This window comes from Garra rufa, chromosome 16 (genome assembly GCF_049309525.1).
Source record: "Garra rufa chromosome 16, GarRuf1.0, whole genome shotgun sequence".
Classification (NCBI taxonomy): domain Eukaryota; kingdom Metazoa; phylum Chordata; class Actinopteri; order Cypriniformes; family Cyprinidae; genus Garra; species Garra rufa.
This window is the reverse complement of record NC_133376.1, coordinates 14,384,215-14,397,268: the sequence shown is the minus strand read 5'-3', so window position 1 is coordinate 14,397,268 and position 13,054 is coordinate 14,384,215. Positions and strand designations below refer to the sequence as shown.

At 37.1% G+C, this 13,054-nt stretch overlaps 1 protein-coding gene across 1 annotated transcript in view; it reads left to right on the top strand.

The window, feature by feature from the left end:
• LOC141288079 (GPI ethanolamine phosphate transferase 2-like) overlaps nt 1-13,054 on the top strand; it is a 222,035-nt gene that overhangs the window by 76,413 nt on the left and 132,568 nt on the right. The window contains exon 7 of the mRNA XM_073820194.1: nt 12,763-12,980. Within this exon, the coding sequence (XP_073676295.1) occupies nt 12,763-12,980 (218 nt within the window). The remainder of the gene's footprint in view (nt 1-12,762; nt 12,981-13,054) is intronic.

Here is a 13,054-nt window from a genome sequence, read left to right as displayed (position 1 = left end):
TCTTTATATTTGTAAGGTATCGTTTTTATTATTATGTACTGATTTAAATTACTGGTGCGGTGAACGGGCGCAGGTGCATTAGGCGCAATCATCAAATACATTTCAAAGCAAACCGGCTCCACGGTCCTGACTGCATCATCACTGCCTTTATTGGGTGTTTTGAGCGAATATTTACATTTATTCACATGTGGTGGACTGCCATGATTTTGGCGAATGCAGGACACTGAATAATGCGCATCAGAGGGGATTTAAAAAGTGGAAGTGTGTATACACCGTATACGTTACCTGCGTACACCATCCACTACACCACCGTTGCAAATTGCCGTGCCACTGGTCTTTCATGTTTCTAACATGCAGTCAAGTGTATATGACATAAAAATATATTTTGTAATATTGTGCAATCAGTGCTATCTGCTAGCAAACTTTAGCGATTTTTTTGCAAACGTTTATTTACAAAACAACACCATAAACACAAACACAAGATTGAAGGTAATATACATATAATGAAACATTGTCATGAAAATCCTTATTAAAGGCAACAATTACTTATATTTACGAGTCTGCTTGCTCGAGTGAGCAGCCATGTTGGAAATTTCTCTTAGCCCTTCGTTTGAAGTGAGGTCCTGAAAAATCTTCGTTTGGAGGGCTATCTGGCCCTTCCCCTTACCCCTACCCCTCCAACCAAAAGAGAAATGAGACACCCCTACCCCTTCACGTGAACGCGCCAAACGGAGGGGTAGGGCTAAGTGTAGGGCTAAGGGGTAGAATTGGGATTGAGCCTTAGTCACATGCCCAATAACAAGACTACCCTTACAAAACGAATAAGGAATTTAGTACTCATGTTGCATGTTGCCACTGATAAGCTCCGCTCTGCTGTTGTTTACCTGTGCGCAGTGCATGCACGTGTGAAAAAGTCCCGCGAGTAATTTACGTCAAGTGATCTGCTTTTTTGATCGGCGCTTTTGGGGTTCGCCGATCAAGCTATTTTTAGCCAATATCGGCCGATCAATCGGAGCATCACTAGTTTATATATGTGCACTGAAGTGCAGTCTACTTTTCAAATGCCTTTATTTCATACATATGGTTTGTTTAAATTTTTTAAAACTTTTTTATTTATATTTATCTCTGTCTGTCTGTCTGTCTTTCTGTTTGTCTGCCTGTCTCTCTATCTATGGTTATCTATATATCTATTTGTTTGTCTATCTGCCTGTCTTTCTGTCTATGTATTTGTCTGTCTGTTGGTCTTTCTGTCTATTTATCTATCTATATATCATATGTCAGACAGTCTATATATCTGTCTGTTGGTCTGTCTGTCTCTCTATCTGTCTGTTACTCTGTCTGTCTTTCTATCTTTAGCTGTCTGTTACTCTGTTACTCTGTCCCTCTGTCTGTCTGTCTGTCGGTCTCTCTGTCTTTCTGTCTGTCGGTCTGTCCTTCTGTCGGTCCTCCTGTCTGTCTGTCTGTCGGTCTCTCTGTCCCTCTGTCTGTCTGTCCGTCTCTCTGTCCCTCTGTCTGTCTGTCGGTCTCTCTGTCCCTCTGTCTGTCTGTCGGTCTCTCTGTCGGTCTCTCTGTCCCTCTGTCTGTCTGTCTGTCTGTCTGTCGGTCTCTCTGTCCCTCTGTCTGTCTGTCGGTCTCTCTGTCCCTCTGTCTGTCTGTCGGTCTCTCTGTCCCTCTGTCTGTCTGACAGTCTCTCTGTCTTTCTGTCTGTCTGTCTGTCGGTCTCTCTGTCCCTCTGTCTGTCTGTCGGTCTCTCTGTCTTTCTGTCTGTCTGTCGGTCTCTCTGTCCCTCTGTCTGTCTGTCGGTCTCTCTGTCTTTCTGTCTATCTGTCTGTCTGTCTGTCTGTCGGTCTCTCTGTCCCTCTGTCTGTCTGTCGGTCTCCCTGACTTTCTGTCTGTCTGTCTGTTACTCTGTCCCTCTGTCTGTCTGTCTGTCTGTCTATTGATCTGTCTGTCATTCTATCAATCTATCTGTTTGTCCTTTTGTCAGTCAGTCGGTCTGTCTGTCTGTTACTCTGTCCCTCTGTCCTTCTGTCAGTCTCTCTGTCTGTCTGTCTAGTACTCTGTCCCTCTGTCTGTCTGTCGGTCTCTCTGTCTTTCTGTCTATCTGTCTGTCTGTTGGTCTGTCTATCTGTCTGTCTGTTGGTCTGTCTATCTGTCTTTCTTTCTGTCGGTTTCTCTGTCTGTTACTCTGTCCCTCTGTCTGTCTGTCGGCCTCTCTGTCGCCCTGTCTGTCTGTCGGTCTCTCTGTCCTTCTGTCTGTCTGTCTGTCTGTTGGTCTGTCTATTTATCTGTCCTTCTGTCGGTCTCTCTCTGTCTGTCTGTTACTCTGTCCCTCTGTCTGTCTGTCGGTCTCTCTGTCTTTCTGTCTATCTGTCTGTCTGTTGGTCTGTCTATCTGTCTTTCTTTCTGTCGGTTTCTCTGTCTGTTACTCTGTCCCTCTGTCTGTCTGTCGGCCTCTCTGTCGCCCTGTCTGTCTGTCGGTCTCTCTGTCCCTCTGTCTGTCTGTCTGTCTGTCTGTTGGTCTGTCTATTTATCTGTCCTTCTGTCTGTCTCTCTCTGTCTGTCTGTTACTCTGTCCCTCTGTCTGTCTGTTGGTCTTTCTATCTTTCTGTCTGTCTTCTGTGTGTCTGTTTCTCTATCTAGCTGTTTGTCTGTTTATTTTATGTATTTTTTTTTAAATAAGTAAAATTTTATTTTATTTGTTGTTTTTATAAATATAAGCAAAAACATCTCTGTGAGGACAGTACTTTTGAAAAGCTCTTGTTCTTGTTCTTCCAGAGATTCCTTACATTCTGATGTAAACCTGTGCACTTGAACTGCTGGAAGGTAAATAAATATGGCCAGTCATATTCAAAGCTTACAATTTCAGCTAACTCTTGATATTTTTTGTGTACAATATGCATTAGACATTGAATTTCCCCCCTTTCACCTGAGTTCAAGTGAAGTTTTGAGAGGCGTGTGGTGGTTGAGATTTGATTGATGAGGATGACATACCGCTGCAGCCCACTTTCATCCTTCCATTTTCTGAAGGAAATTCAAAAATATGAGATTGTTAGAGGTCAGCCCTTCAGTCTCTGCGTGACGTACAGGCAGATATCACCTCACTTCACCCATGTCTGTCTTGCTCTCTTTAGGATGTAGAAACTTCTCCATCATGCTTTTGCAGCCTAATGAAGCACTTAATTAAATTGCAGATGAATTATTGTGATTAAGCAGAGAATCATTCATCAGAGTTTTTCTAAGCACATTGACCTGAAAGCGAGACGTCTGAGGTTTTCTCCAGATAACACTTTTCCCACGGGAACATGCTGAGAGCTGTAGCTCATGACGGCGCACCATTAAAATGCAACATGCAGCAGAACCCTGAGTCACACTAGAGATCTTGACCTGCTTTTCCCTGTCTGTGTATGAAGCAGAGGCAGTGCTCTAAATCTCCATACTAGCATACTGCAGTATACTGTATGTTAAGAGTTATGTTAGCATTTTAAAATACTACCTTTTTCTTTCTTTTTTTATGCGTCTAGACTGCACATATTGGCAAATGTAGGATGTCATCTGGGTGTTTCATTCACTATGTAGATTATGCATACTGCATACTATAAAAATAGTGATAGTATGCCATTCCAAAACACCCAGAGGTGTCTCCTTTTTGTGCCATTTTCATCACTTTCACCCAGAATGTGTTATGAACTGCATTAAGCGTAGCCTGAGTGCGCGCGCACACACACACACACACACACACACACACACACACACACACACACACACACACACACACACACACACACACACACACACACACACACACACACACACACATATCCTTATTAATGTAGCTCAGCAAATAAAAGCCCAGATCCACTTAAACCAGTGAGGATCTTCATAGACCATATTCAACACAAATGAGTGATAATTCCACCATCAGATTCGTTCAAAGGCTTATTGAAAGGCATTTTAATGGAAGGTGACGCAGACGTCCTGAGGAGGATCTCAGAGAGGCTGATGTGTGAGGAGACATCCGTCATCATGACAGGATCATCCAGAATCCTGCACTGGCCAGATGCAGAGACATACACATATGCACACACATGGGTCCTGCTGTATGCTGTGGTTTGTTTGAAGAGCTCTACTGATCTCCCGTCTGTTGTGTGTTTGTGTGTCAGCACTAGTCCGAACTGTTTCTGATACACACACAAAATTGAGACTCAAGTGTTTGTGTCTGAAAGATAGAGTTGCAACATTAGAATTATCTGTCTGTCTGTCCGTCCGTCCGTCCATTCTTCTATCTGTCATTCATTTTGTTTTCTTGTTATGTTAATTGTTCTGTCTTAGTCTGTTGTTATTGTTCTTTCTGTCATTCTATCTATCCATTATTCTGTCTGTTGATTGGTTTCATTCTATGTTCTGTCATTTTGTCTCTAATTCTATCCATCTGTTGTGCTGTCTGTCCATCTGGTGTTCTATCACTCCGTTGATCCATCCATCCATCCATCCATTCGTCCGTCCGTCCGTCCATCCATCGTCCTGTCTGTCCATTCGTCATGATGTCTATCCATCTGTCATAATGTCTTTCATTATGTCTGTCCATCTGTCAATCTGTCTGTCATTCTGTTGTTCATTCCATCCATCTGTCCATCATCCTGTCTTTACATCTGTCATTACTGTATGTCTGTCATTCTGTCTGTCCATCTATCATTCTGTCAATTATGCTGTTGTTCCATCCTTCCATCCATCTGTCCATCGTCCTGTCTATCCATCTGTCTTTTTGTGTCATTCTGTCTATCCATCTGTCGTTTTGTCTATTATTCTGTTGCTCCATCCATCCATCCATCCATCCATCCATCCATCCATCCATCCATCCATCCATCCATCCATCCATCCATCCATCCATCCATCCATCCATCCATCCATCCATCCATCCATCCATCCATCATGTCTGTCATTCTATCTATCCATCTGTCATTCTATCATTCGGTTGTTCCATCTTTCTATTCATCTGTTGTTCAGTCTGTAGTACTATTTTTCTGTCATTTTGTCTTTTGTGTCATTTCTGTCTATCTGTCTGTCTTCATTCTGTCTTCATCACTCTGTTATTTAATCCATCCATTCATCGTCCTGTCTGTCCATCTGTCATAATGTCTATCCATATGTCATGTCTTTCATTCGGTCTATCCCATCTGTTGTTCTATCATTCCGTTGTTCCATCCATCCATCCATCCATCCATCCATCCTTCTGTTGTTCCATTCGTCTGTCCGTCCATCTATCATCATGCTGTCTATCCGTCTGTCATTCTGCCTTTCCATCTGTCGTTCTATCATTCTGTTGTTCCATCCATCCATCTGTCCATCATCCTGTCTATCCATCTGTCATTATGTCTGTCATTCTGTTGTTCCATCCATCCACCCGTCCGTCCATTATCAAGTCTATCCATGTGTTATTATGTCTGTTGTTCTGTCTATCATTTTGTTGTTCCATCCATCCGTCCATCGTCCTGTTTATCCATCTGTCATTTGTCCTATTCATCTGTTGTTCAGTCTGTAGTTCTATTTTTCTGTCATTTTGTCTGTTGTGTCGTTTTTGTCTATCTATCTATCTGTCTGTCTGTCTGCCTACCTATCGATCTGTCTGTCATTCTATCAATCTATTTGTCTGTCTATCTGCCTGTCTTTCTGTTTGTGTATTTGTCTATCTGTCTGTTCTTCTGTCAGTCTCTCTGTCTGTCTATCTATCCATGTCTCTGACATTTTGTCTGTCTGGCTCTCTATCTTCTCTTTAATTGTTTTCTCTCTGATTTCCAGATGTAAATATTCATGAATAATCCCCATTATTCCAGGAGCAGGAGAGGCTCATCCCAGCAGACGCTCTGTTTGGCTTTTCTCGAACTCTCCTCCTCTGTGATCAATGCTCTGAATTAAACTTTCATTATTAAGCAGACGCCACTGTGTCTAAGAGAGGACGGACCATTTTCTGAGAATCATCCTCACAGGCCAAGGTTTCTCATTGCTGTAACGCTATTATGTATCTCGCAGCTCTAATATCCATGACTTTCAGCTGATACTGTGGAAATAACGCTATGTTTCACTGTCATAACACCGTGTAACAGTTGACATGGATTCATGAGCTAATTCAGCATAATCATATAATTGATTAATCACAGCCACGCTTATTTGTGTTATGACAATAGATGAACGCTCCAGCAAAGTGAATTCATTCACAAGAGAATAGATTCATGGGAAAAAGCCTCTAATGTTCTGTTTTACCCGCTAACGCTCAGTAATTGTCCCATTCATCACTTTTTCTTTGGGTTAACATGATCTCCGTCAGCAAATCGCGTTTCGGTTTATCACCTTCCTGTCTTTAGGGTTCACGCAGACTCACCGATTAAGATGCTACACAGATGCTCGGGAAAAACAAAGACTTCTGGAAAAGAGATATTAAAGATTCACAGGTTTCACATGGCCTGGAGGACTGTGTGGCTTTACATACTATCTGTCCTAAGCAGCATGCATGATTAGAATTTAAATATGGGATGCACTGATTGTGCATACTACTTATATAGTACTGTTGAAGTCAAAAGTTTACATACACCTTGCAGAATCTGCAAAATGTTAATTATTTTAGCAAAATAAGAGGGATCATACAAAATGCATGTTATTTTTTATTTAGTACTGACCTGAATAAGATACACTATATTGCCAAAAGTATTCACTCACCTGCCTTGACTCGCATATGAACTGAAGTGACATCCTATTCCTAATCCATAGGGTTCAGTATGACGTCGGCCCACCCTTTGCAGTTATAACAACTTCAACTCTTCTGGGAAGGATGTCCACAAGGTTTAGGAGTGTGTTTAGGGGAATTTTTGACCATTCTTCCAGAAGCGCATTTGTGAGGTCACACACTGATGTTGGATGAGAAGGCCTGGCTCTCAGTCTCTGTTTTAATTCATCCCAAAGGTGTTCTATCGGGTTGAGGTCAGGACTCTGTGCAGGCCAATCAAGTGCATCCACATCAGACTCTGTCATCCATGTCTTTATGAACCTTGCTTTGTGCACTGGTGCACAGTCATGTTGGAAGAGGAAGGGGCCAGCTCCAAACTGTTCCCACAAAGTTGGGAGCATGGAACTGTCCAAAATGTCTTGGTATGCTGAAGGATTCAGAGTTCCTTTCACTGGAACTAAGGGGCCAAGCCCAGCTTCTGAAAAACAACCCCACACCATAATCCCCCCTCCACCAAACTTTACACTTGGCACAATGCAGTCAGACAAGTACCGTTCTCCTGGCAACCGCCAAACCCAGACTCGTCCATCAGATTGCCAGATGGAGAAGCGTGATTCGTCACTCCAGAGAACGCGTCTCCACTGCTCTAGAGTCTAGTGGCGGTGTGCTTTACACCACTGCATCCAACGCTTTGCATTGCACTTGGTGATATGGCTTGGATGCAGCTGCTCGGCCATGGAAACCCATTCCATGAAGCTCTCTGCGCACTGTTCTTGAGCTAATCTGAAGGCCACATGAAGTTTGGAGATCTGTAGCGATTGATTGTTGGCGACCTCTTCGCACTATGCGCCTCAGCATCTGCTGACCCACTCCGTCAGTTTACGTGGCCTACCACTTCGTGGCTGAGTTGCTGTCGTTCCCAAACGCTTCCACATTCTTATAATACAGCTGACAGTTGACTGTGGAATATTTAGGAATGAGGAAATTCCACGACTGGACTTTGTTGCACAGGTGGCATCCTATCACAGTTCCACGCTGGAATTCACTGAGCTCCTGAGAGCGACCCATTCTTCCACAAATGTTTGTAAAAACAGTCTGCATGCCTAGTTGCTTGATTTTATACACCTGTGACCATGGAAGTGATTGGAACGCCTGGCAATATAGTGTATTTCACATAAAAGACGTTTAAATATAGTACACAAGAGAAAATAATGGGTTTTTTTTTCATTTATAAAAGTTCAAAAGTTTACATACACTTGGTTCTTAATACTGTGTTGTTACCTGAATGATCCACAACTGTTTTTCTTTTCTTTTTTTTTTTTGTTATTGATAGTTGTTCATGAGTCCCTTGTTTATTCTGAACAGTTCAACTGCCTGCTGTTCTTCAGAAAAATCCTTCAGGTCCAGCAAATTCTTTGGTTTTTCAGCATTTTTGTGTATTTCAACCCTTTCCAACAATGACTATATGGTTTTGAGATCCATCTTTTCACACTGAGGACAACTGAGGGACTCATATACAGAAGGTTCAAATGCTCACTGATGCTTCAGAAGGAAAAATTATGCATTAAGAGCTGGGGGTGAAAACTTTTGAACTGTATGAAGATGTGTACATTTGTCTTATTTTGCCTGAATATAATTTTTTTTTCATTTAGTACTGCCCTTCAGAATCTACAGAAGATACTTGCATGTTTCCCAGAAGACAAAATAAGTTAAATGTAACCTGATCCTCAAATTTAAAAAGTTTTCACCCCTGGCTCTTAATGCATCATGTTTCCTTCTGAAGCATCAGTGAGTGTTTGAACCTTCTGTAATAGTTGCATATGTCCCTCAAGTCCCTCATTTGTCCTCAGTGTGAAAAGATGGATCTCAAAATCATACAGTCATTACTGGAAAGGGTTCAAATACACGAAAATGCTAAACAAATTTGTGGAACCTGAAGGGACTCATAAACAACTATCACTAAACAAAAAACCCACAGGTAATAACACAGTATTAAAAATCAAGTGTATGTAAACTTTTGAACTTTGGGTCATTTTTATAATTTCAACTATTATTTTCTCTTGTGGACTATATGTAAACATCTTTTATGTGAAATACCTTATTCAGGTCAGTACTAAATAAAAAAAAAAAATAGCATGCATTTTGTATGATCTCTCTTATTTTGGTCAAATAATCAACATTTTGCAGATTCTGCAAGGGGTATGTATACTTTTGACTTCAACTCTATAGCATGTATGCCAAAGTTGCTTATATAGTGTTACCTGGTTGATTTTTTGCATGCAGACTTTTTCAGTTGCCATGGCAGTTTCAATTAATATTGAATTTTAAGGTAATTCATTTAGCATCCATTAGTTATTTAGCATCCATTAGTCCCTTAAGTTAATTTGGCTAGTAATTTGAAGTAATTCATTTTGTGTGTCCAAACAGTTTGCAGCAAAGAGGCTTAGTGTATAAAGTGCATGCTTTTAGTATGTTATACAAGTATGCAAATTGCAATGCATTCTGTATGCGTTCATGGATATGTTTGTGTGTTTTTGCATGCTTTGGAGAGTGTGTGCTTGCATATGTTAAGCAAGAGATGCACATTAAGTATGCAGACAATGACTCAATGCCAGCTTGTCATCTGTTTTATATATTTAACGTGTGTTCAGTAGCAAACAAGAATGCAGTAGTTTCCTTCAAAACTGTGTGTCATTTTTACTCCAATAGCTGATTTTAACATGTTGACAATTTACCGTTAACTAACTTGCTCAACAAACTGTGTCAGTAGTTGAGCTGCGAGACTGTAGAAGCCGTCTGTTCATGCCTAATGTGTTTTAAATTGCGCTCAGATACATTTCAGAAAGCTGTTTGTGGCATACGCTTGGGTCAAGTGTGTTTCCCGTCTTGTGCGTGTCATTCTACACAGCATCAGCGCTGTGGAGAATCAGAGCTTGGAGACGGGGAGAGAGGCACAGAGCGAGACGGAGGTGTCCTGTAGTGAAGCGTCTGGGCGGTATGAGGCAGACGTGCCTGTTAGCTCACTCTGAGATCCCGCTGTGAAGGCCCTTAGTGTCTGTCTGCTTTAAAACACAGCCAGCAGACACCTGATTCTTATGCAACAGCTTTCTCATGGTGTCTTCACAACACTGTGGCTATGTTTCAAAACCTAGTGAGCATTTTAAGGCATGGTATGTGAAGAGAAATTAAAGATAAATATGGTATGGCCAGCATCACATTTATTCTTTGATGAGAAGGCAATCCTGCAATGTATTGCAGCAAGCTTGGTAACATAAAATAATGTCTACAGTGGTCTTTTCCTCTCTGATTTTACGGATTGCAGGCTTGCTAAACAATAACTAAAACAACATAATAATTGAATTGAATTGAATTTAAAATTGTCTTTTTTCTCACTGATTTTGCTGCTTATGTTGTAATTGTAAGTTTTTTAATTAGAGTTTGTAGAATTTATTTTTAGATTTTATATGCATTTATTTGGTGTTGTTAATTGTTTTAATTTACCTTAAAAGGGTCTTTTTTATTTAGACAGATTTTCTGTCTAAATAATAACTAAATATAATAGCTTTCTTTTATTAATTAATTTAATTTGACTTATTTTGCTGCTTACATTGCTTACAAGTTTTTTTTTTAAATTAGGTTTTAGAATGTATTTTTATATTTTATTTGTATTTATTTTATGTTTTTAATTTACTGTAATTTAAAATGGTGTCTTTTTAACTGATTTTGCTGTGTAAAAATGGCTAAATATTACAGCTTTGTTATTAATTGTTAATATTTATTTTAGTTTTCTATTAGAGGTTTTACAATTTATTTTTATATTTTATTTGTATTTAGTTGATTAATTGTTATTATTAATTAATAATAATTAATTTAATTTAAAATGGTATTTTTCTCATTGATTTTGCTCTCTAAATAATAGCTAGATTTAATAGATTTCTTTTATTAATTGTTTTTATTTAATTTAAAATTGTATTGTTCTCACTGATTTTGTTTATATTTTATTTGTATTTATTTGATGTTATTAATTGTTTTCATTTAGTTTAAAATTGTTTTTTTTTTCTCTTTGATTCTGTTGTCTAAATAATAGCTAAATATGATAGCTTTTTTATTTATTAATTACATTTAATTTAAAATGGTATTTTTTCTTACAGATTTTGCTGCTTACATTGTTATTGTATGTATGTTTTTTTTTACATTTTATTTGTATTTATTTGAAGCTATTAAACATTTTAAAAAGGGTCTTTTTCTCACAGATTTTTCTTTCTTTTCTGTCTTTTATTAATTGATTGAATTGAATTGAGTTTAATTTAATTTAAAATGTGTAATTGGAAGTTTTTTTATTAGAGGTTTATTAGAGTTCATTTTTATATATATTTTTTTGTTGTATTTAGTTGATGTTATTAATTGTTTTAATTTAATTTAAAATATTGTTTTTCTTACTGTTTTTCTTGTCTAAATAATAGCTAAATATAATAGCTTTCTTTTTTAATTAATTAAATTTATTTTAAAATTATCTTTTTTTCTTACTGATTTTGCTGATTACATTGTAATTGGAAGTTATTTTATTAGAGGTTTTAGAGTTAATTTTTATATTTTATTTGTATTTAGTTGATGTTATTAATTGTTTTAATTTAATTTAAAATTTTATTTTTCTCATTGATTTTGTTTTCTAAATAATAGCTAGATATAATAGCTTTATTTTATGAATTATTTTAATTTAATTTAAAATATTGTTTTTCTTACTGTTTTTGTTGTCTAAATAATAGCTAAATATAATAGCTTTCTTTTTTAATGAATTTAATTTAATTTAAAATGGTCTTTTTTTCTTACTGATTTTGCTGATTACATTGTAATTGGAAGTTTTTTATTAGAGGTTTTAGACTTGTTTTGATTTTATTTGATGTTATTATTTAATTTTAATTTAAAAAGGTTTTTTTTTCTAATTGATTTTGCTGTCTAAATAATAGCTAAATGTAGTAGCTTTCTTTTATTAATTAATTAATTTTATTTTAATGTAAAATGGTCTTTTTCTCACTGATTTTGCTGTCTAAATAATAGCTAAATATAATATCTTTCTTTTAATAATTGATGTAATGCAATTTAATTTAAAATGGTCTTTTTTTTCTTCACTGATTTTGCTGCTTACATTGTAATTAAGTTTTTAAAATTAGGTTTTAGAATTTATTTTTATATTTGATATTATTAATTGTTTTAATTTAATTTACAATGGTCTTGTTTTGTCACTGAATTTACTGTTTAAATAATAGCTAAATTTAATAGCTTTAGTTTATTAATTTAATTAAATTTCTGTAATTGGAGGTTGTAGAATTTATTTTTATATTTATTTATATTTATTTTGTTATTAATTAACTGCTTACAGGCTTGCTAAATAATAGAAAAAATGGCTAACAGTAGATAAATTGACTGTAATTTTAAGCCTTTTTGTTTTAAATTTATGTTTATATTCTATTTTGTTAAATTATTTTTAAATTTCATTTCATTTAAAATGGTATTTTTTTTTCACCACTGATTTTGCTGTTTACAGACTTGCTAAACAATAAAGAAAACAGTTGATAATTGATAAATTGATTGTAATTTTAAGGATTTTTATTAGGCGTTTTAAATTTTATATTTATGATATATTTTATTTGTTTTATGTATTTTAGATATTTTATTTGTGTTTTACTATTTAATTTAATATTTTATTTTATTTAACTGAATTTAAAATGAGCTATTTTTCTCATAGATTTTGTTGCTTACAATCTTGCTAAACAGTAGATAAAGCAATATATACCAACAGATAAACCGATTGTTATGGTAAGGCTTTTAATAGGGGCTTTTGAATTTATTTTTTAGATTTGAATTGACTTGCGAGGTTCATTCTCAGTATGCTGCCTTTGAAGGTAGTTGCCTATTTAGGTAGACAACAAGGCAGTTAACTAAGTTAACATCATTGTCTCTCTTGCGTTCTGGTGTCATCTGTCATTATTCATGTCTGTTAAATTATCCCTATACTTTCCCCCACTCTCTCTCTGTCACAGAGGACGGTTACGAGCAGTTTCGCGTGGCAGAGAAGGCTCACGGAAGCTGGATGAAGCTGTATGTGGATGGAAACACGTCAGAGGTTCTGAGTAACATGGGCAAGAAGGTTCTCAAGCAGTATCTGGAGGCTCTGAAAGCCATGAGCTCAGCTCTGAGCAAACAGCTGGGAAAATACGACATGTACTCCATGATCATGGGCATGATCTTCATACTGCAGGTGAGATTTGTTTAATCGACGGCACATTTCATTTCACGTCTGTCTTTGCATCACTCACAGTCTGGTTTTTGTTC